Consider the following 21,779-nt stretch of genomic DNA (forward strand, 5'->3'; position numbering starts at 1 on the left):
GGACTACAATTCCCAGGAGCCCCTGCCAGCATTCGCTCAAGGGAATTGTAGTCCATGGACATCTGGAGGGCCGCAGTTTGACTACCCCTGGTTCAATTTCTAGGCTCACGGCTTGAAATGACTTGCAACACTTCGGGCACATCGGAGGAGGGGCTAGATCTTGCTCTTTCCACCTGGTCTCCACCATAAGCCTGGCGGAAGAGCTCTATTTTGCAGACCCTGCAGAACTTTACAAGCTGTCAGGGCGCTCAGCTCTTCCATGAGGTGGGGCCCAGGGGAACTCATTCCACCAAGCAGGGGCCAAGGCTGAAAAGGCCGTGGCCCTGGTCAGCCGAACATCATGTGGACCAGGGACCGCTAACCTATTAGCAGTTGTACAGCACAAAGCCCTGCTCAGCGCAAAGGGCGTTGGATGGTGTCAGCACTGGCTGGAAGTGGGCCCTGCAAGGTGTTCTTGTAGAACCCTATCAGCTGAATTTAGCACCAGCTGTAATTTCCAAGTCAGGGACAGGGGAAGACCCGCGTAGAGCCAGTTACAGACATCCAGGCTGGAGGTGGCCATTACATGGACCACTGTGGTTAGGTGATCCTGGGACAGTTAGGGTGCGAATACCCTCACCTGACATGGGTGGGAAAATGCCAATTTGGCGTGACCTGGGCCTCCCCAGTAAGGGAGCTGTCCAGAATTACCCTCAAATTCCTGGCAGTGTGCGAGATCTCCAGTTGCACATTGTTCAGGGGTGCAAGTGCGCTTTCTGATCCGGCCCTTTCCTAGGAAGCCACAGTCTTGGAGGAGTTGCCTTTCAGCCAGCTTTGCTTGAGCCAGACCATCACTTCTTCCAAATATCTGGAGGCCGTTTCGGGGTGGGGTGGTCGCGGTGGCTGTCCATCAAGAGACAGAGCTGGGTGTCATCTGCATAATGATGACAGCCCAACCCCAAAATCTGGGCCGGAGGGCGCATAAAGAGGGTAAACCATGCAGGAGAGCGTGGCACCCCACGGGAGGGTGGTCACAAAGCGACTGCCCTGACTCCAGGGAAAGGAAAGGAGCGCGGCCACTGCAAGGCTGTCCCCGGCTCCCGGCGAGGCGGTGGGCCACCCACGAGGGGCCGGGGGCATCAGCCAGCGTGGGCCCCCAGGTGGGCTTCGTTTGGACCCGGGTGGGTGGCTGGAAGGACTCTCTTTGGGCCCCGCCGGGAGCTCCAGGAGGGCTTCACTCCCGGCAGGTCCGGGAGGGTGGCAAAGCAGCAGAGGAGGGAGCCGGGGAAGGACGGGGGGGAGGCGGCTCCCTCCCTCCCCCTCGATCTCCCTCCTAGCTGCCTCCCCCCCCCGTTCGCTCCTTTGGCCGCGGCAGCCTCAGGATACGCAGTGCGCATGCGCCCGAGTGCTCCGCCTGGCCATCCTCCCGGCAAGCGCCTCCCGCGCACGAAGGTTCCGCCCGGAGCAGGGGGGGGGAGAGTCCCTGAATAAGCCCCCCCCAAGTTTCCCAGAATCCCCCGAGAGCGCGAGTGGGGCGACCCCCAGCAAGAAGCCCCCGAGAAGACGCCTCCCGCCTGGGCTCCCGGGCGGGAGAGAGGTCCCCGGGGGGAGGGGGGGCTGGCTTCCTCCCTGGCCCCCCTTCCGACGCCTGGCGGGGCCTCCACCCCGCCCGAGTCCCCCCGTGTGCCTGCAAGGGGCGGCCGGAAGAGCGCGGGGTCGGGAGGCAGGTGAGGCGGGGCGGGAGGGAGGGAGGGAGGGGGGTCAAAGGGGGCGGGAGGGGGAGAAGGGGGTCGAGCCGCCAAAGCCACGCTTTTCAAAACCTGCCCGGCCAGTGAAGTCTCCAGGAGCCCCTGGGAAGCCTTGCTGGGCAAAAGGCCTGAGGGACGCCAGCAGGAGGATTGGCAGGCCCCTGGCACCGCGTTGGAGACACCTGGCTTATTTTATTTATTTATTTTATATTTGTATGCCGCTCTCCCTGACGGCTCATCGCAGTTTACAGGAAACAGGAAAAAGACACAGATAACATATGATCACAACAGGTGATAACAGCAATACAGTTACCTGTATCTTTTCCTGTTCTCTGTAAACCGCCCGGAGCCTTCGAGGAAGGGCGGCATATAAATATAATAAATAAATAAATAATAAATAACACGATCACAACAATAACATTAGAGAATGATGGAGCTGCAAAAGAGCCTCAGCTCAACTCTTACTGGGACCCAGTGGGTTAGGCAGATTAGTAGCAGTCGTAGTGGGCGGGGGGGGGCCTTGGGGGCCAATGGGAAGCGATGGCTTGGGTCAACCTCAACCAAATGCCTGCCTCGCCCTATTGCCTGCCTAGACTCTCTCCGGAATCTCAGCGGAAAAGGCGGATTGTAAATAAACTCAACAAATATCTCCCTATTCCTTGTGGCTTGCCCCTTTCCGTGCAGATGGTTGTCCAGAGCGTGCGGGAGAATGATGGATGACACGGACCAGCAGCTGCGCCCAGCAAAGCTCTTCTTACGTTCCTCCCTTCTCCTCCTTCTGGATTGGGACCACAGTAAAGGGGGATGGTGGGCTTCAAGTTTCTCAAACAAAACCAGCCCCAGTTCATTCTCCCCAGGGTTAAGGAAGGTTGAATTGAGCTGGTTCCCACCTGCAGGCATTCTTCATAACAATCTGATAGGTCCCGGCTTCCCTTATCCTCCTTGAGAAACATGGGGCTTGAGATGGGAAGGAGAGGGGGTTTTCATAGGATTCCAACTGGTCCAAAGACATTGCCTGGCCAGGTAGGTCAGAAATTGTCACTGGTTTGGCTTGGGAGATATGCTAGGCTATTTTAGGATTTTGGGGCCTGCACCCCTGTAACTACTGCAGCAACGTGGAGAGAATGCTTCCTGCGTGGCCTGCCTTTGCATCGACCTCAGAAGGAGACTGCCGGCCCTGTTTTTGCAATGTTGCTTAGTCAGCAAGTGCCCCCCTGAGCCCACTCAAGGGAGTGAAAGAGCTGGGATATTCCTGATAATGGAAAAAAGGTGCTATTTTCCTTTCCAGAAAACTCTGTATTGCTATTTTAGGTATGAGGCAATCTTCTACAGCAGGGGTAGTCAAACTGCGGCCCTCCAGATGTCCATGGACTACAATTCCCAGAAGCCCCTGCCAGCGAATGGACATCTGGAGGGCCGCAGTTTGACTACCCCTGTTCTACAGATTTTTGGAAAGGAGGGGTTTTGTTTATAATAGCTGATTGTCATTCTGTATTCTGTATTAGGACTATTGGAAATTGTTGTTCTGTATAATTTCTCTGGTGGGATTGGAGGGCCAGAAGTTTTAGCAGGAAGCTCTCTCGCTTCAGAAACACTCATTTCTATGCAAAATATTTATAAATATCTTAGGGGCCCCAGAAACTCCTGTGAAGAACAGGTGGCTGGAACTTGAACAGGGTGGGTAGTTTAGGTTCATTCTGCTTCTTTGATCTCTCCCTCTTCTTCCCAAGTGAGCAAAGGCATCCTTTTGCAGTTAGAGGTAACCCAGCAGACGGGGAAGGAGATGGAAGAGCAGGACCTGGAAGGACCAGGAATTGGCAAGAGATCAAGTGAAGAAGACCCTCATCCCAGGCAGGCGGGGACTGGTGTTGGATTCTGGGAAAAGGTTAGGCCAGAGGTCCTGCCTCAGGGCATGGTGACCTCAGAGGAACGTCGCCTACTCTTCCGGCGGTTCTGCTACCATGAGGCTGCTGGGCCCCGAGAGGTTTGCAGCCAGCTTCATGGGCTTTGCAACTACTGGCTGGAGCCAGAGAGGCACTCCAAGAAGCAGATCCTGGACCTGGTGATCCTGGAGCAGTTCCTGGCTGTCCTGCCCAAGGAAATGCAGCGCTGGGTCAGAGGATGTGGGCCGGAGACCAGTTCCCAAGCGGTGGCTGTGGCTGAAGGTTTCATCAGGGAGGCAGAGGAAAAGAGGCAGGCAGAGCAGGTGAGGGGATTGCCTCCTGGTATCTCCCATTCAAACAGCATTATATGGCCTTCTCCTAAAATTTTCCTGCTAGACATTTGTCCAACTGTCAAATCATCGAAATTTAATTTCTTCTCCCTCCTGATAATTCACCAGGTCTGCTGATAGGAGGGTGCAGTCTGAGAGTAGGGCAGGACCCATTGCTTGGTCTCTTCCATTCCATCTCTTATCTCTCTCCCTCACTGCGGTTTCAGATGTTGGGACCATCTGTGAAGACAGAAACTACGATCGGTGAGGCGGAAGGAACTCCTTCCGAGGGAGGGCAGAAGGGGCAATCCATGGAGCATGCCCAAGATGCCCTCTCCTGTGGTAAGGTCTCGTTGTTCATAGATGTGATTGGGGCACACTGTGAATCTGATGTGCAGAGAGTTAGTGTAAAGAAAAAAAAAGCCTTCGTGTCACACAGTGAATTTATGTTTTTATCCTATGGCATGTGTAGTGTAGCCAGGAGAGCTGAGAATTGTCTGGCAGCCAGGCAGGGCTTCCAGCCACTGCATCATGACCTCTTGCAATCCTTGGAGGTCTCCCATCCAAATACTGAGCCAGGGTCGGCCCTGCTACCGAAATCTGATGGGATCAGGCTTGCCTGGGCCATCTGGATCAGGACTACACAATGTTAGTTCGTGGCACTCAACATCTGCTAAGTCTGATGCTTCGTAAAAGAGACTAGAAAAGTTCATGGAGGGAAGTTTCTCATTAACTTCTCATCTTCTTAGGAGGAAGTGAAAGTGGTTCAAAAGAGAATCATAGATTTGGAAGGGACCTCCTGGGTCATGTAGAAAAAGTAAACAAACCTCAGCAGGGGCTATTCAGTCTGGTGAAGAAAAGGAAGCCTCCACCTTCTGGGACAGCAGAGCTTTGCAAACCAGATTCGAGGGCCTAATAAAATTGGAAAAAAATTACCCCTGTGCCTGTGCTTACGATGTAACCTGCCATGAGACGGCTTGTCATACATTGTGGGAAACAAATTTAACAAATAATAATACTTAGAAGGGCATCTGCTGTGGTTAAGTGTCACATCTTGTGGCCCTTCCTTGCATGCCCAGGGAAATGCTGACTGCCATTTTGGGATTGGGAGGCAAATTTCTTCCAGGCCAGACTGGCCAGGGATTCTGGTTTTCTTGTGGGGAGGATCATTTGGGCATGGAATTGGGGTCACTGTGGGTGGGCAGGAAGTTGTGAGTTTTCTGTATTCTGCAGGAGGTTGGACTAGATGACCCTGAAGTCCCCTTCCAACTCAATGATTCTATGAGTCTATGGTGACCGGAGAGGTTTACAACAGTGGGAGCCCCACTGAAGAACAAAATTTAGAAAAACTTAAGGTAAAGGTAAAGGTATTCCCTGTGCAAGCACCAAGTCATGTCTGACCCTTGGGGTGACGCCCTCCAGCGTTTTCATGGCAGACACAATACAGGGTGGTTTGCCAGTGCCTTCCCCAGTCATGACCGTTTACCCCCCAGCAAGCTGGGTACTCATTTTACCGACCTCGGGAGGATGGAAGGCTGAGTCAACCTTGAGACAGCTGCTGGGATTGAACTCCCAGCCTCATGGGCAGACAGCTTCAGACAGCATTTCTGCTGCCTTACCACTTTGCGCCACAAGAGGCTCTAGAAAAACTTACCCGGATTCAAAAGAAAAGAAAAGAAAACAGGCTAGCTGCACTAAATATCACTTATTCTTGGTATTCATGGGGAGAGGGGGGTACTTTCTACTTGGGAAGGAGGCAGCTGAAATCAACTGGTCTAATTAATTAATGTTTGATTATTATTTTAAAATCAAAACATAATATCTAATATTTAAATTCTTGATGTGTTTTAAATTTTCCTTTGTATTTGTAATCCTTTTGAAATCCGTCTTGAGCCTCTGGGAAAGGGGGGATATAAATAGGAAAAAATAAAAATGTCATTTCCACCCCCTACTTTCCCTACCCATAAGACAGAAAAAAGTCTCAGTGAAATATTGTTGTATTTATTACATGTTGTGAACCGCCCTGAGACAGCAGGCCCAATAGGAACAGTCCAAAAATATGTGAATAAATAAATTAAATAAATATTAAATACGTTGGTGGCATTTCTGATCCCTGAGCCCCACAGGTACCTGGTGCTTCTCTTCTGCCTCTCCCAGGATTCAGTAGAAAGTGTGGAAAATGTCTTGAGTGTAGACAGGACGAGGTTTCACAACACTGGAAAGGGAAGAAGAGGAAAACAAAAATGCAAGCACCTTCTTTTCCTCCCTCCTTTCTCTCACTAACAGGCAGTGAAGAGAGGCTGTCGAGCTCCCATCTTTGCAAAGGTGTCATAAGGACTGCTGCATCTCCAGTCCAGGTAGGAGAGGTGAGTGGGGGGCAGCCAGAGTCCCTCCTCCTTTGTCTGGGGACTTTTGCTTCTGCAGTTTTTGCAAGGTGTCCAAGCGAGAGACCCTCTGACTACTGTTCTCTTTACCCACAACAAGTGATGCTTCCTGTACCTTCTTGGCCTGCTCACTTCCACTGTGCAATCTCTGCCTGGCCTGATCTCTGAGTTGGGAACCTGCTTTTTCTTTCAGGGTCCCTTTTCCTCGAAGGAGGTGTCTGTTTCTTTCACCGAGGCAGAATGGGCCCTGCTGGATCCAGGACAAAGAGCTCTGCACAGGGAAGTCAAGCTGGAGAACTCTGGGAATGTGGCCCTCCTGGGTAATGAATGATCTTTATTAGGTGCCAGAAGTTATTAGCCCAGTTATTATCAAAGACAGGATGGACCACCATAATATTAAAAATAGTGTAATGCCAATTCATAATTTATGAATTAATATATACCTGAATAAGGCTTTTATTTTTAATAATAATAATAGTGTTGGTTGTAATCATACAGAAGACCAAACGAAGGCTTCCCTGGCTGTGCCGCAAGCAGGGCCTTAGAATAAGTCTAAAAGGCAGAGGAAAACAAAAAAATTGGGATGTAAAGTGAGGTTATAAAGCAATTAGAGTGTGTGGTATGTAGTAAAGGGAAATCGCTATACTTACTACTCTACAACCTAGAGCAAAGGGAATCCTTCACAGGCTAACAATAAATAAAACAAACGTCGTTTGTCTCTAGCCACAAAGACTAGATATTCAGTGGAAGGGTGGAGGGCTGGTTAATGTCAGCCATGCTGCACCAGGCAGAGGGGCTATCAATCCTTTCCTGCTGCAATGACATAGAGGCCTTTGGACCTTCCAGCCCTCCCAGGCATTGACAGGACCTCTCTCTTTATTCTAGCAGAGGATGATCACAGGAACGAAGAGGGTGAGGAACTTCATCATCAAATTCCAGATAGAGTCAAAACCGAAGACTTGAAAGAAAACATCAGGAATCGAGGTAAACCCAATAGAAAGAAAGGCGGCTGTATTGTTGAGAAGCGAGATGAAAGAAAGCATAAAGTTCATTTTACAAAGCACAGGATGATGAAGGCAAATAAATCCATTCAGTATGGAAAATACTTGAGAAATAGATCACAGCGCCTTGTACACCGAAGAATACACAATGGGGAGAAACCTTTCGAATGCTCAGTGTGTGGAAAGAGTTTCAGTCAGATGGGCACTCTTCAGGACCATGAAATAATGCACACAGGGAAGAAAACTTTTCAGTGTTCAATGTGCGGAAAGAAATTCAGTCGGAGGGGGAATCTTCAGTCTCATCAAAGAACCCACACAGGGGAGAAACCTTTTAAATGCTTAGTGTGTGGAAAGAGATTCAATCAGAGTAGTTATCTTCAGCGACATCAGATAATTCACACAGGGGAGAAGCCTTTTGAATGTTCAGAGTGTGGAAAGAGATTCAATTGGAGTGGCAATCTTCAAATTCATCAGCGAACCCACACAAGGGAGAAACCTTTTGAATGCTCAGTGTGTGGAAAGCGATTCAATTGGAGTGGCACTCTTCATTGTCATCAAAGAACCCACACAGGGGAGAAACCTTTTGAATGCTCCGAGTGTGGAAAGAAATTCAGTCAGAGGGGAAATCTTCAACAGCACCAAAAAACCCACACAGGGAAGAAACCATTTCAGTGTTCAGTGTGCGGAAAGAAATTCAGTCAGAGTGGGCATCTTCAGGATCATCAAAGAACCCACACAGGGCAGAAACCTTACGAATGCTCAGAGTGTGGAAAGAGATACAGTCACAGTGGCAGTCTTCAGAATCATCAAATAACCCACACAGGGGAGAAACCTTTTGAATGCTCAGAGTGTGGAAAGAAATTCAATCATAGTCGCAGTCTTCTGTATCATCAAAAAATCCATAGAGGCGTGAAACCTTTTGAATGCTCAGAGTGTGGAAAGAAATTCAGTCAGAGTGGTGATCTTCAGCGACATCAGAGAACTCACACAGGGGAGAAACCTTTTGAATGTACTGAGTGTGGAAAGAGATTCATTTTGAATACCAATCTTCAGTTTCATCTAAGAACCCACACAGGGGAGAAGCCTTTTGAATGCTCAACGTGTGGAAAGAGATTCAGTCGGAAGGGGAATCTTCAGGTTCATCAAAGAACCCACACAGGGGAGAAACCTTTTGAATGCCCAGAGTGTGGAAAGAGATTTAGTAAGAGTGACAGTTTTCAAATTCATCAAAGAATCCATACAGGGGAGAAACCCTTTGAATGCTCAGTGTGTGGAAAGAGATTCAATCAGAGGGGGAATCTTCAGATTCATCAAAGAACCCACACAAGGGAGAAACATTAAATGCTCAGAGTGTGGAAAGACATTGAGTTTGGTTGGTGATCTTCAGGGAAATCAGAGAAAATATTTTAGACCAACCATTTGAATGCTAAGAGTGTAGAAAATAATTCCATCCAAGTGGCAGTCTTCAGTATCATTAAAAATCCACGCAGGGGAGAAACCTTTTGAATACTCAAGAGTATGGATTTTCATTCAGCATGGAAATTGTGTATAGCTGTAGTATATGTTCATGTGTTATTAAATTGGAATTAAAATAATTATCCAAGAACCCAGACATGGAGAAATCATTTAACTGCTTAGTCTGTGAAAAGAGATTTTCTCTTGTTTCACATCTAAAGGACAACCAGGGATAATGTAAAACAGGCTTCAACCAGAGTTTCATGAAACCCTGGGGTTTTTTGATGGCCTTGGAAGGGTTTTCTAAATGTATGGGAATAAATTAATTTAAATATATTTTATAAGTCTGTTAAACATTTATCAGGTGATATGACCATACAACCCCCCCCCAACTGGCCAATGATGTGGTGGGAAGAGGAGGGGCCCTGGCTTTACATATTCTGCATGATCACAAGACCTCGGTTTGCTCAAAGCCTGAAAATGTTTCAGAGACTTCTCAATGGTAAAAACCTATATTAACTCTTGTGGAAAACTTGAATCTAGACCAAAATCATGCCCTAACCTAGAAGAAATGTTAAACATTCTTGGGCCGTGGAAGAAGTTTTAGCCATGGTTGAAACCCTCAACTAGATCTCACAGGGAAGAAAGGAAGGATGGTGTTTGCTGGTAGAAGGAGATTGAAGATCAGGCTCATGTCTGCTTTAACCTGGAGGGGGCCACGCAATGGAGGAGGACGTCATAGATGCTCTGACATAGATGCATAGACAGGTATTCCCTGTCATGTAAGAAGATCATAGTCTGACGAAGGGTGCTTGCACTCGAAAGCTCACGCCTTGATTAAATCTTTGTTGGTCTTAAAGGTGCTCCTGGACTCTGATTTTATAGATGCTCAAGTAAGAGCTTGAGGCACAAATCTAATTTTCATGTTCTTCATAGAATCCATATGATTACGAAGCATTCCTGCAGCCGGTTGTGATGAGGCTCTTCTTCGGATGCCTGGGAGTTGAAGGTTCAGAAAGTCTCAGAAAGTAGTTCCACAAAGGAGGGCCTTTTTACTGCTTGCCCTCCTCTGTGAAATTCACTACTTCAGGATACCTGCCTATCTAAGTCTTTCTGATATCTGGCAAAAATATTTTGCTTCTCAAATCTTGTCAGGAAAGAGACAAGTTATGGGTAACAGATATGTACAACCTCTCTGCTATTGGCATAAACAGAAGGGGACCAGCCAGCACCTGTAATTCACAAACATTTTTAGATGACAAGCAGTCATTGTAGTAGGCAAACCTCTTACCTCAGATCTGGATCATGTGGTCAGCTAAAGAGCTAGAGAAAGCATTAAGGTAATGGAACCTGTGTAGAAATCTGTAACTTGAAGCTAAGGAGTGCATCCTATATTTTAACATCTGATATAGCATGTTCAGCGAGAGGGACAGAGGATTTGCATTTTTCCAAATTCTTTTGGGTCATTTGCTTAATCTGGTGATGTGCTAAGGGTACACTTATGAACATTTTAAATACTTTAGAACTTTTGATGTGGATAGTAGTTCTCTGTACCACATAAATGATCCACAGTCTCAGACATACTATTGGCAAAAGGAGTTCCAGGAAGTGAAAAGGTGAGCAGTTGTTCCTCCAGGGGTACATCAGGCAGTAAGTGTCCCTATAGTGGTTAGGCGTTTGGCAGCAGGAAACAGAGGCAAGACCCTCAGGTCTGATAAGGGAATCTCGGAGTCCTGACTCTCCCAAGTGGGAATTCTGCACACAAGTCAGGTGGTCACAAAGTTACTTGAAAGAAAGAAGCATCTCCATGTGTTGGAACCTCTTGGAAGGGACAGGGTAGAATATGGCCTGCCTGGTGGGCTGACGCGGCGAGAGGCGTGAAGCGCCTCTCGCCGCGTCAGCCCGCCCACGCCGAAAGAAGCTCGCCGCTGCCGATGAGGGACCCTCGGACCAGCCTGCCAGAAGCTCACTGCCGCCGCTGAAGGAGCCGCAGACCAGCACGCCGAAGACCACTGTAAGGTCCTAGCGCCCGCTGCATTCCCCTGCAGCGGGCTTGATTACTAGTATGTTTATAAAATTATTATTTCAAACAAAGCCACAAGAACATATGTTACATTGTTATTTTCCATTGTCATTTAATTAAACAGCTCACCAGAAATGAGTATAAATACTCATGAAATCCAAGTTGTACTTCATTATCAAAGTTTCTGAAATGAACATTGAACACAGTAAGACCAGCAGCCCATCTTATCTATACTATTGAAGAAACAAAGGGAAAAAAAGAAAAAAACTTAACCATCACTCAGAGTTAGTATCTAAAGAAATTCTTAGGAGAGAGACAAAGTCCCTAATGACACCTGAACAGGTATGGAGAACAATGAATTCAGTATGGTAAATACAGGGAATGTGTCAAGATTGAAAATTGATCTGACCTGATTCTGCAGAGCAAGGCAATGCAGCACTGATCAGTCTGTATTTAAACAAGGAACATTGTGGGTGGTATTGCCAATCTGAGTCGATAATATAGACCAGGAGTAGTCAAACTGTGCCCCTCCAGATGTCCATGGACTACAATTCCTATGAGCCCCTACCATTGAATGCTCATGGGAATTGTAGTCCATGGACATGTCGAGGGCCGCAGTTTAACTACCCCTGATATAGACCAAAGGTCTAATTCAGTATAGAGCAGCTTCCTGTGTCCAAGAAATAATTTCTTTCTCCCAAAACTTAGTTCCTTTTGTTTCCAGTTCCTTATCTTGCCCTCCTTCTCCTTCCCATTCTTGCCAGACCACAACAGGCCAAACCGTTAAATTTGGGCCTAGCTTGGATCTCATCTGCCCCATACTAGTGAGTCAGGCAGGGGAGTGGGGACACCTCCTGCCACTCAGTTCATGCTACAGGACGAAACCAGATGCTTAATATACCAAGGGGGGGATATTAGTTTCTTCCTTCTGGTCCCCTCCCAGCCTCCCTCTTCCCTTTCCAGCACTGTTAGCCTTACTAGCACCTGCCTTGTCCCTTCAAATCGCTCCAGCCTTTTAATGTTCCCAAATCGTTTAGCTCACATCATCTCCTTCCATCATAATGACTAGCCGGCCCTTGCTGTGGGTGAGGGGTCAGCACTCAGAGTCCCCCCCCCCCGGGACGGGTTTGCACCATGGGAATTGATTAAAGGTAAAGGTATCCCCTGTGCAAGCACCGAGTCATGTCTGACCCTTGGGGTGACGCCCTCTAGCGTTTTCATGGCAGACTCAATACGGGGTGGTTTGCCAGTGCCTTCCCCAGTCATTACCGTTTACCCCCCAGCAGCAAGCTGGGTCCTCATTTTACCGACCTCGGAAGGATGGAAGGCTGAGTCAACCTTGAGCCAGCTGCTGGGATTGAACTCCCAGCCTCATGGGCAAAGCTTTCAGACGGCTGCCTTACCACTCTGCGCCACAAGAGGCTCATGGGAATTGATTAGTCGCCACCATAGGGGGTTTTAAAGGGTCAGTATTGTATTTTTAGAGCCTCTTGTGGCGCAGAGTGGTAAGGTAGCAGACATGCAGGCTGAAAGCTCTGCCCATGAGGCTGGGAGTTCGACTCAGCCTTCCATCCATCCGAGGTCGGTAAAATGAGGACCCAGCTTGCTGGGGAGTAAATGACTGGGGAAGGCACTGGCAAACCACCCCGTATTGAGTCTGCCATGAGAACGCTGGAGGGCGTCACCCCAAGGGTCAGACATGACCCGGTGCTTGCACACGGGAGACCTTCATTGTATTTTTATTGGGGATTGGAGGGTGACCCGCCACGAGCCAGCTTGCTGAGAGGCAGGATACAAATCGCAACGTAAATGAATGAATATTGCCCTCAGAGCATCAGCTGCCCCTCTCTTTTCCAACTGGAATGAGCGGCATCCGTCTGGCCCTATTTTCCTACCGAGTGGCCCGCAAAGGGGAAGAAATGCCAAACCAGCCGGCCATGCCCGGTACCCAACTCTCCCGGCCGGTTTCGGGCTGATCCCTCCGCAGGAGGGCCTTTCGTGGCGGTCAACGGTCGGGCTTCATGGACTGGCCCACAAGGGGCGGCGGGGGAGAAGGCACGGGGCAGAGACCCCCTCCCAGCCCAGTCTCCGCCCCTCGGCCGGCCATGACAGCACAGGTAGCCCCAGTGGCGGACACAGTGCGCCTGCGCAGGTCCAACCTGCCTAGCCGTCCTCCCGGCAACCGCCGCCCGCGCACGAAGGTTCCGCCGAACGCGGAGGGGGGGGGAGAAAAGGGGCAGGAGCCTCGCAGGGGCGGCCCCGTTTCCCAGAACCCCCCGAGCCGCGTGTGGGGCGGCCCTATCCGGGAGGCCTCCCGCCCGCTCTCCCGCCCTCCCGGCCGGGGGACACCCTCAGCGGGAGCAGGAGGCAAAGGCGCTCCCTTCCGGTGGGGTCCGCGCGGGGCTCCTCCGCCCAAAGGCGTTGAAAAGCGCGCCCAGGGAACCGGGTCTTCGGGCAGAAGCGGCGCCCCAGAGGCCCCGCGATGGGCGCTCCTGGCTCATCCCGTTGACTGCTGGAGCCGCCCTTGGCCAGGCGCCCCGAGCCCCCGTGAGAAAGGTCGACTCTAGATATCAGGGGTAGTCAAACTGCGGCCCTCCAGATGTCTATGGACTACAATTCCCAGGAGCCCCCTGCCAGCAAATGCTGGCAGGGGCTCCTGGGAATTGTAGTCCATGGACATCTGGAGGGCCGCAGTTTGACTACCCCTGCTAGATATTATCCCAGATAAATGCCTCCACCTCCCTGGGGGGCTGGCCCTGCAGTCTGCATTGCTGAGGGGGGAAGAGAGGGGAGGGACCAGGCGCTGCATCCACGAAGGCCAGTCATGACCCCCGGGCTGGTTATTGCGCCATGCTAGGCTAGCTTGGGATTTCTGGGCCTGCACCTTTGCAACTGCTGCAGCGACGGGGACAGAGCCCTCTTTTTCCCATGTGGGGTTGGCAGCGAGTGACCCCCTGGCTCCACTTGACAGAGTGAAAGAGTTGGGGTATATTCTTGACAAGAGGCCAGCTTGGGGCAGTGGTTAGGAGCGCGGACTTCTAATCTGGGGAGCCGGGTTTGATTCCCTGCTCCTCCTCCACATGCAGCCAGCTGGGTGACCTTGGGATCGCCACAGCACTGATAGAGCTGTTGGACTGAGCAGGAATATCAGTTTGTAAAAACTGGCTGTTAGTGTGGGTCCTGATTGTTGTTGGGACTATTTGAAATGGATGCTCTGTGTGATTTCTCCTGAGGAACTGGAAGGCCTGATAGTCTAGGGACAATTCCTCTCACTCAAGAAGCACTCCTCTGTTAAAACTGTATATAAGTATCTTAGGGATGCCAGGAACTCCTGTGAATAACTGGTGTATAGATCTCAAGTAGAATTGGTGATGTACTTTCATTCTCTTTAGGTTTCTTTCTGCCTCTTACATCTGTTCCCTTCTCCCCCTTCTTTCCAAGTTAGCAAAGGCATCTTTCTGCAGTCAGAACACGACCAGGAAGAACCAGGAATTGGTAAGAGGTCAATGGAGATCCTGGAGCAATTTCTGGCCATCCTGCCTGAAGAAATGCAGCACTGGATAAGAGGATGTGGGCCAGAGACGAGTAACCAGGCAGTAACCCTGGCTGAAGGTTTCCTCCTGAGTGAGGCAGAGGAGAAGCACACAGAGCAGGTATGGGGAGCAATGCTGTTTGGCCTTCTAGAGCAAGGATGGTCAACCTGTGGTCCTCCAGATGTCCATGGACTACAATTCCCATGAGCCCCTGCCAGCAAATGCTGGACCACAGGTTGACTACCCCTGTTCTAGAGTTTCCTTGCCAGAGTTAATTATCCAAATATAATTTCGCTCCTTCCCAATAACTGACCAGCTCTGATGATTGAAGGGTGCAGAATCTGGGAGTGGAGCAGGATCCACCGTTTGTTTACTTCCATTAAATCTCTTACCCCTCTGCCTCACTGCTGTTTCAGATGTTGGGGAAATCCATGAAAACAGAAGCTACCATTGGTGAGGGGGAAGGAGCTCTTTCTGAGCAAAGACAGAGGTCACAATCCCTGAAGCGTGCCCAAGATGCCCTCCCCTGTGGTAAGGATTTGTCGTGCCTGGATGTGATCAGGGCACAATGTGAATGTGATGGGTAGAGAGTTCAAGTCAAGGGGAAAAAACCTTCATGCAACAGGTGGGCAGAAATGCAGCCCAGACACAGGATCACCCAAGTATTTTGTTAGAGGAACTCTGAGGAGTCAGTTGTCTCATTACAATCATGTCAAATGCAGTTTGGGGAGTGTTTTATAACTCTAATATATTATGTGGCATGACAACTCCTAACAGTGTTGTTTTCTGCTTTTGTGTTTGACTTTTTTTTTTACTTTACCTTCCTTTGTTGTTTCACTTTTTACCTATTGAAGCAGGGAACAAGCAAACACCCTTCCTTACTCCTTTGTCTCACAAACAGGCGGCGAACCGAGGCTGTTGAGCTGTCAGTTTTTCAAAGGCGTGGAGCGGGCTGCTGCACCTCTAGCCCAGGTAAGGAATGATGATTTGGGTGCAGCCTGGTCCCTCCTGCTTCCTCAGGGGAGCTTTTGCATCAACAGTTTTTAAAAGGTGTCTGAGCAAGAGATCCTCTGACAGCTTCTTCCTTTACCTGTACTAAGCCATACTTCCTGTACGTTCCCTGCCTGTTCTCTTCTGCCTGGCAAGATCTCTGAGCTGGGAATCTGCTTTTTCTTTCAGTCTCCCTTTTCCTTGGAGGAGGTGTCCATCATTTTCACCGAGGCAGAATGGGCCCTGCTGGATCCAGGTCAAAGAGCTCTGTACAAGGAAGTCATGCTGGAAAACTCTGGGCATGTGGCCTTTTTGGGTAAGGATCTCTGCTAAGGGCCAAAGATTTGAATGGCTGCCATTGCGCTGAGGCATGAATTAAAATACTGAAGTAGTAGTTGTCCAGAAGCAACTGAGGCCAGTCTTTTGACCCTCACTCAAGCCAGAGAAGGTGAACAGTTCTGCAGCAAGGGGGATTCGATGTCCTCAGAAAGACCTTGGAAGGGGCCAGCTCCTCAATGTTGCCTTCCTTTACAATACACCCTCCACCCTGGGTTGGGTTTCCAGTCATCTGCTCTGCCTGTGATCTGAAACTGATCTTCTCAAGAAACCAAGTCTGGGTCCTCCTGAGTCACTCCTCTTTGTACTTGAGCAACACCCAGGTCAGTGGATTCACAAGGAAAGCATACGTGAGTAAAGCAGACCACTTTTAAAAACATTTAATTATCTGCTGCGGATCTAAGACTTCATTAAACAGCACAATTTCTGCATTTCAACAATAGAAAAGGAAGAAAAGCTAACTGTTCTAATCCATGAGAGACCTGTCATTGGATGGCACCCTGTTATAGCATTATTACAGCTATACCTTAAGTTAATCTCCATTAGGGTTGTGCACGGCTGCGTCCGAATCGGCCACTGCAGGCCGCTGCAGCCAGCGCCTTACCGCGGCAGGGGGGGAGGGTGTGAGCACACAACCCTACTCTTCATACAACTATTCATCATGATGAAGCAAAAAACTATCTGGTTACATTTGCATGGCATGAGATTAAAACTTGCATGGATTCCCTCTGGTCCATCTCCGTATTATCCTGTCTCTTTCTCTAGTGACAGTTGGTCCTAATGACTCAATCAGAGGTCCAGTCCAGACAAGGTCAGGAGACCCCGTCCATCATGGCAACAGCCTCTTACTCACCAAGCCTGTGGCAGGGTCCAGGGAGCCCGGCTTTAGTGGACAAGGCCCGGCAAGGAGTTTGTGGGGGCCCAAGGGAGACCAAGCAGCACAGCAGCAGGACCAAGGAGAATGCCAGAAATCAAGAAGAAACAGGAGGTTGAGCTGGGAAGGAGAAGGAGAAAAGAAGAGTAGAATGTCAAGGTCAAGGAAGGAAAACGGACTGAGAAACTTGCATCGCAACAGCAGGGTTTCTTGGCTGGGTTTGGAGTGGCAGGTTGTTGATAGTTGGCCTATCTGAGGCCCTTGAGAGCATCTCCTTGGAAACGGGCAAGACAGCAGAAAGGGGTGTCAACTGAGGCAGGGAGGAAGAATCTAGAAGGTCCTACTTGAAAGAATTTTCCAGAGGCTGTCCTAATCCCCCCCTTTCTCCTGATTACACAGCTGAATACAGATTCTAACAGAGTACCAATTGCCTCCTATTGGATTCTGGACTTGAACTAGATAAGGATGTTAGTTGTAGGAAGACTTAAATCACAAACACTTGCAAGGTGGAGCAGGCCACTAATAATCACAATAACCCTTTGGGGGAATTGGGTGCTTAGCCTCCCAGATCCATTCCCGTCATACGGGTTGGGACTGTGTGCTCTGATTATGAACATGCTTCTGCCCCTGCAGAAGACTCTACTCTTGAATGTCATTCCCCATTGAAGAATGATCTCTCTCTCTCTGTCTCCCTCCCTCCCTCTCTCTCTCCCTCTCTCTCTCTCTAAGAAGCCAGAAGTATAAGAGAGACTATGGTAAAGATGGAGAACAGCTTTGGTAAAGACGGAGAACAGCTGGAACATTCCTCAAGAGGATCCCAAGAACATATTTGCTTCCCAAATGAGCTAGCTAAGAGTGAGTATCCTTCACATTCATTTTAAGGGAACAGCCATGGGGATTTCTGATTCACTTCTGAAAAGCATTTGGTTTGGTACAGTCATACAGCCCCCTGGGTAAGGAGGGAGGGAGGCCTTCTGGGGGCCTGAGATCTGGAGGCTCAGAAACTCCCTGCTGGTCAAGAGGCTTAAAGACTCCATATTCTGGGAAAAGGTAGAAAGGTGGTTCTGATCTGACATGCTGGACAGAGTCAGAGGGCTGTCAGACCTTTCCTACTGCATTTAAATACATGCCTTTGGGCCTTCCGACCCTCCCAGGCACTGACAGGATCTCTGTCTATTCTAGCAGAGGATGATCAGAGGAATGAGGAGGATGAGGAACTTCATAAGCAGATGCCAGACAGAGTTAAAAACAAAGACTTGAAACAAACCATCAGGCATCGAGGCAGACCTACAACGAAGATAGTTGGCCATACGGAAGAGAAGCCAGATCACAGAAAGAGTAATGTACATTTCCCAGAGCACAAGACAGTGAATGCATCTGAATCCTTTCAGTGTGGAAATTCCTTCAGAAGATCACAGATCCTTGTGCACCAAGGAATACACAGAGCGGAGAAACCTTTTGAATGCTCAGAGTGTGGAAAGCGATTCAGTCAGAATGGCATTCTTCAGCAGCATTACAGAATCCACACAGGGGAAAAACCTTATGAATGTTCAGCATGTGGGAAAAGATTCAGTCAGAATGGTAATCTTCAGCTACATCAAAGAACCCACACAGGGGAGAAACCTTTTGAATGCTCAGAATGTGGAAAAAGATTCCGTGTGAGGGAGAGTCTTCTAAAACATCAGAGGACTCACACAGGGGAGAAACCTTTTGAATGTTCAGCATGTGGGAAAAGATTCAGTCAGAATGGTAATCTTCAGCTACATCAAAGAACCCATACAGGGGAGAAACCTTTTGAATGCTCAGAATGTGGAAAAAGATTCCGTGTGAGGGGGAGTCTTCAAAAACATCAGAGGACTCACACAGGGGAGAAACCTTTTGAATGTTCAGCATGTGGAAAAAGATTCAGTCAGAATGGTAATCTTCAGCTACATCAAAGAACCCACACAGGGGAGAAACCTTTTGAATGTTCAGAATGTGAAACGAGATTCTGTTTGAGGGAGAGTCTTCAAAAACATCAAAGAACCCACATGGGGAAAAACCTTTTGAATGTTCACAGTGTGGAAAGAGATTCAGTCAGAGGGGGAGTGTTCAGCGTCATCAAAGCACTCACACTGGGGAGAAACCTTTTGAATGTTCACAGTGTGGAAAGAGATTTTGTAGGAAGGGGGATCTTCATCTTCATCAAAGAACGCACACCGGGGAGAAACCTTTTGAATGCTCAAGAGTGTGCAAAGAGATTCAGTCGGATGACGGATCTTTATCTTCATCAAAAAATCCACACAGGGGAAAAACCTTTTCAATGCTCACAGTGTGGAATAACATTCAGATGGAGTAGCACTCTTAAGCTTCATCACAGAACCCACACAGGGGAGAAACCTTTTGAATGCGCAGAGTGTGGAAAGACATTTCGTTTGGGTGGAAGTCTTCAAAAGCACGAAAAAACCCACACAGGGGAGAAACCATTTGAATGCTCAGTGTGTGGAAAGAAATTCAGTCAGAAGGGGAATCTTCATTGTCATCAAAGAACCCACACAGGGGAGAAACCATTTGAATGCTCGGAGTGTGGAAAGAGATTCAGTCAGAGTAGCACTCTTCAGGATCATCAAAGAACCCACACAGGGGACAAACCTTTTGAATGCTCAGTGTGTGGAAAGAGATTCAATAAGAGTAACTCTGTTCTACGACATCAAAGAACCCACACAGGGGAGAAACCATTTGAATGCTGAGGAGTCTTTACCTGCACCAAAAAAGCCACACAGGTGAGAAATCTTTTGAGTGTTCATAGTATGGAAAGAGATTCAGTTCACTACTAGTGCCCTACTTGGCCCCAGAACTAGCCACAGTGATCCATGTGACGGTCACCTCTAGATTAGACTTCTGCATCTTGCTCTACACTGGTCTGCCCTTATCCGTGATTTGGAAACTGCAACTGGTCCAGAGTGTAGCTGCCAGGGTCCTCAGAACAACACCTAGGAGATCCGATATCCAGCCCATCCCCTAGCAGCTGCGCTGCCTTCTGGTTGAATTCCAGATCAGACTTAAGGTTTTGGGTATCATCTTTAAGGTCATACGCGGTCTTGAGCCCAGTGTACTGAACGGAACGCCTCTCTGCCTACACCCCTCAAAGAGCCTTAAGCTCCACCATTTGCAACTTTCTGGTGATCCCTGGCCCCAAGGAAGCCCATTTGACCTCAACCAGGGACAGAATTTTCTCCATCCTGGCCCCCACCTGGTGGAAAGAGCACTCAGAAGAGATCAGGGTCCTGATGGAATGTGAACAGTCCTGCAGGGCCTGCAAAAGGGAGCTCCTCTGCCAGGCATTTTGTTGAGGTCGACCAAACCACCACTTCCAATCAGCCCCTCTCAGCCTTCCTCCTACAACCATCGCTGCAGACTCACCCACCCCACTGGGCCATCAGTAAGTGTTGACTTATTGTTCTCCCCAATGTTCTATTCTATAATGTTGCTATTGTATTATTATAAACTGAGTTATTTGTATTGCTCCTGTTTGATGGAGAGCCAGTTTGGTGTAGTGGTTAGCAGTGTGGACTTCTAATCTGGCATGCCAGGTTCGATTCTGCGCTCCCCCACATGCAACCAGCTGGGTGACCTTGGGCTCGCCACGGCACTGATGAAACTGTTCTGACCGGGCATATCAGGGCTCTCTCAGCCTCACCCACCCCACAGGGTGTCTGTTGCAGGGAGAGGAAAGGGAAGGTGACTGTAAGCCGCTTTGAGCCTTCTTCGGGTAGGGAAAAGTGGCATATAAGAACCAACACTTCTTCGTGAAGTTAACTGCCCTAAGCCTTTGGCGGAGGGCGGTATGTAAATATAATAATAAAATATATGAACCCATAAAATGGAGAAACATTTTGAATGCTAAGAGAATGGTGTTTCACTCAGTCTGGACATTCTGTACAGCTTGTAGTGTATGTTTTATATTTCTGTGTATTTAAATGGGAACTGAAATATTTTTAAAAATCTGCAGCATCTATGAAGGCACACACAAGGAAATCATAACTTCTCAGTCCACAAAAAGAACATGACCATGCTGCAGACCATGTAAAGCATTTAAACAATATAAAACTTCGATATACACCCAAATCTTACCCTAACGAAGAAGAAACATTAAAAATGCTTGCCCTCAAATAGATTTCACAGGGAAGAAAGCCAGAATGGTTGAAGGAGATTGGAGAGCATGTCTCCTTAAGCCTGGAAGAGGCAATACAAGGGAGGAGGCACCTCTTAAATGCTCAATGTCTGGCAAGAGCTTGAGGCACAGATACAATTTTCATGTCCTTCAGGGAATCCATACAAGGGTGAAGCATTCCTACAGCTGGTTCTGATCAGAGGCCCAGGAGTTGGGGGTTCAGAACGGCTCAGAAAACAGTTACACAAAAAAAGGGTTTTTTTTAGTGTTTGCCCTCCTCTGTGAAACTCACTGCTTCAGGATATCTATTTCCCTTCCCAAATCCTGTGAGGAAAGAGACAACTGGAGGGTCACAGATATCTGCAACCTTTCTGCTTTTGGCATAAACGTCGGGGGACTAGGCGGCATCCTTAATTCACAACCATTTTACATGACTAGCAGTTTTTGAGGGACATTGCAAAAAAAACCCTCCAATTCAGTTTGCTGTGAGCTTTTTTGCGTGTCTCCACTTTGAAGCCCAAAGTGTTTTGGCAGTTGGATTTATTTGAGTTTCAAGGGGAAGCTTGTGTCTCTGAACCCAGCAAGTCCTCAAGTTCTAAGGGGTCACCCCCCCCCCCACGAGCCCTTCTGATGACAAACAGGGTGTGTGGGGGGGGACGATTTGGTGAAGAAGGTTAGGCTGAGAGGCTTGACTGGCCCAAGGTTCCCCCCACCAATTCACAAGGCAGGAGTGGGGATTCAGACCCAGCTTTCTGCCCAATCGGGAACAAAGTGGATGTCTTTCTTCTTTATTCGACCCTCACAACAACCCTGTGAGGTAGGTTAGGCCGAGAGGTGCGAGCGGCCCCAGGTCCCGCAGCAATTTCCCAGGGAGGGGGGGGGGGGATGCCGACCCACTGGGGACCAAAGCAGACGTCCTCCTCCTCTATTTGACTCTCACAACATCCCTGAGAGGTTGGCCAGTGCGAGAGGTGTGACGGGCCGCAAGTCCCCCAGCCAACTCCCGGGGCTAGCCGGGGAGTTCCAGAATAACTCGTAATCCCGCCGCGTCCTGGAGGCCCCGGGCGGGAGCAGACGAGCCCTCCCGTTGC

At 49.0% G+C, this 21,779-nt stretch overlaps 1 protein-coding gene across 1 annotated transcript; it reads left to right on the plus strand.

Annotated features, from left to right (window-relative positions):
• Nucleotides 1–1,771: 1,771 nt before the first annotated feature.
• On the plus strand, nt 1,772–20,481 carry LOC143842838 (uncharacterized). Its single transcript, XM_077348095.1, is given in 7 exon segments — nt 1,772–3,933; nt 4,167–4,281; nt 6,226–6,296; nt 6,517–6,643; nt 7,209–8,660; nt 17,991–19,165; nt 19,167–20,481. Coding segments are annotated over 7 exon segments (3,498 nt in total). The 5' UTR covers nt 1,772–3,510; the 3' UTR covers nt 19,302–20,481.
• Nucleotides 20,482–21,779: the final 1,298 nt, after the last annotated feature.

The sequence above is a fragment of the Paroedura picta genome, chromosome 8 (assembly GCF_049243985.1).
Source record: "Paroedura picta isolate Pp20150507F chromosome 8, Ppicta_v3.0, whole genome shotgun sequence".
NCBI lineage: Eukaryota > Metazoa > Chordata > Lepidosauria > Squamata > Gekkonidae > Paroedura > Paroedura picta.